This window comes from Perkinsus marinus (assembly GCF_000006405.1).
Source record: "Perkinsus marinus ATCC 50983 genomic scaffold scf_1104296942740, whole genome shotgun sequence".
NCBI classification, from domain to species: domain Eukaryota; phylum Perkinsozoa; order Perkinsida; family Perkinsidae; genus Perkinsus; species Perkinsus marinus.
In genome coordinates this window covers 1-1,599 of record NW_003212041.1, presented here as the reverse complement: position 1 = coordinate 1,599, position 1,599 = coordinate 1, and the positions used below count along the sequence as shown (strand labels likewise).

At 45.8% G+C, this 1,599-nt stretch overlaps 1 protein-coding gene across 1 annotated transcript; it reads right to left on the bottom strand.

The window, feature by feature from the left end:
* Positions 1 to 51: 51 nt before the first annotated feature.
* On the bottom strand, positions 52 to 1,540 carry Pmar_PMAR014060 (ATP-binding cassette transporter, putative; the record flags this gene model as incomplete). The annotated part of the gene is made up of 1 exon (XM_002781299.1): positions 52 to 1,540. The coding sequence occupies one exon, from the start codon at positions 1,538 to 1,540 to the stop codon at positions 308 to 310; it is 1,233 nt and encodes a 410-aa protein (XP_002781345.1). The 3' UTR covers positions 52 to 307.
* Positions 1,541 to 1,599: the final 59 nt, after the last annotated feature.

Sequence of the window (1,599 nt, the reverse complement as noted above, 5' to 3'; positions counted from 1 at the left end):
TATACAGTGCAAGTGGTCATCACTCTGGGAAACGCAACAAACAGCGTGAAGAGAAGAGCGACAGACAACGCCTGTCAATGGAATACTATCAAGGAGTCTCAAACAGCGGTCCGTTTGGATGCTACTGGAAGTTTCATCATTATTACGTCGTACAGCTCTTTTAAAAGCATAGAAAATAATCACTTACCAAACCATTGTGGTGGAACAAAGCGTCTGCTTAGTGACGGTAACCAAAGAAGAGTGGCAGTCGAGATTCTGAGGACTAACAGCCCTGCGTCCATCGAAGTACTGCTGTCTCCTCAGCTGCCTAATACACATACCGAGCCTTACGTTTCAGAATCACAGTCGCCAAGATGCGCAGTATGATGAGCATTGCCAACAAAACACCGATGTACAACCCAACAAGATCAGCATGGATGTCATTAGCCTCGTTCAGGAGGGTCATATCGAAGCCGAATTCATTGAAGTATGCCAAGGAACCAGTGTACTTGAGGAAGCTCAAATACTGCAACCATCGTAACCACACCGGTATTTCACTTATAGGAGTGAACAAACCAGAGAAGATCATCTGAGGGACCAAAATGAGCGGCATAAACTGCATTGCTTGGGCGCCAGAGTTAGCCAGAGCACCGAGGAACTGGGCAAAGGATGCCGATACTAAGTTGATAAGAAGGTTACTCAAAACCCATAAGATCCAGCTGCCTTGAAAGTTTAGCATAAAGTAGGCTATGATGATCTGAATAACACTCTCTATGAATGCCATTGGCACTTCCAGTAGAGTTTGTGATAGCACATAAGGAATAGAGGAGTACATATTGCTAGCGTATTCCCTCACAAAGATAGCTCGCTGATCTGGATACCTCAGGATGGTCGTCTGAGCTGATCCCATCATAGCAGCCACACACGTAATGACTATTCCACCATAGTAGGACTGGAATCTCCCACGATTGGTGAGCCAGTACATTTCAGACTCATCCGCACCAGCTTGGAAGAACACACAGCCCATTATAAGCCCCATGAAAACGGTCATGCAAAACTTTATGATTTGCACCGTTGGATTCCTGATGATGTCTCGGAAGTCCCTTTTCAGCAACTCCCTCAGCTGAACTCGCAAGGAAGCTACTCGAGCTTTCGAATGAACTTCAGCCTGCTGAACAGCTTTCCCACGGAGCTCATCTATTCCTGACATCATCCGCTTCTCGAAGTAAGCTTTATATGCATCAACGAGAACTTCAATATTTTCCCTCGGTTCAGTCTGCAACACGTACAATACGAAATCAGCAGGATTGTAGTTACTCGGGCACTTATAACCACCATTTTCATAAAAGAAGTTGACAAGCTCCTTCCTGGGACCATCGTACACGATACAGCCTTCCGAAATAACTACGATATTATCAAACATAGCAAAGATCTCACTGGATGGCTGATGAACTGTGATCATGACAGGTACTCCATTAGCCGCTAGATCCTTGAGTACCTTCACAGTGGTAGTAGCGGCATAGGAGTCGAGACCAGTAAGAGGCTCGTCCAAGAATATCATCTCTGGTTTGGTGATGAGCTCTACGCCAACCGAAGTCCTCTTCCTCTCACCACCAGAGA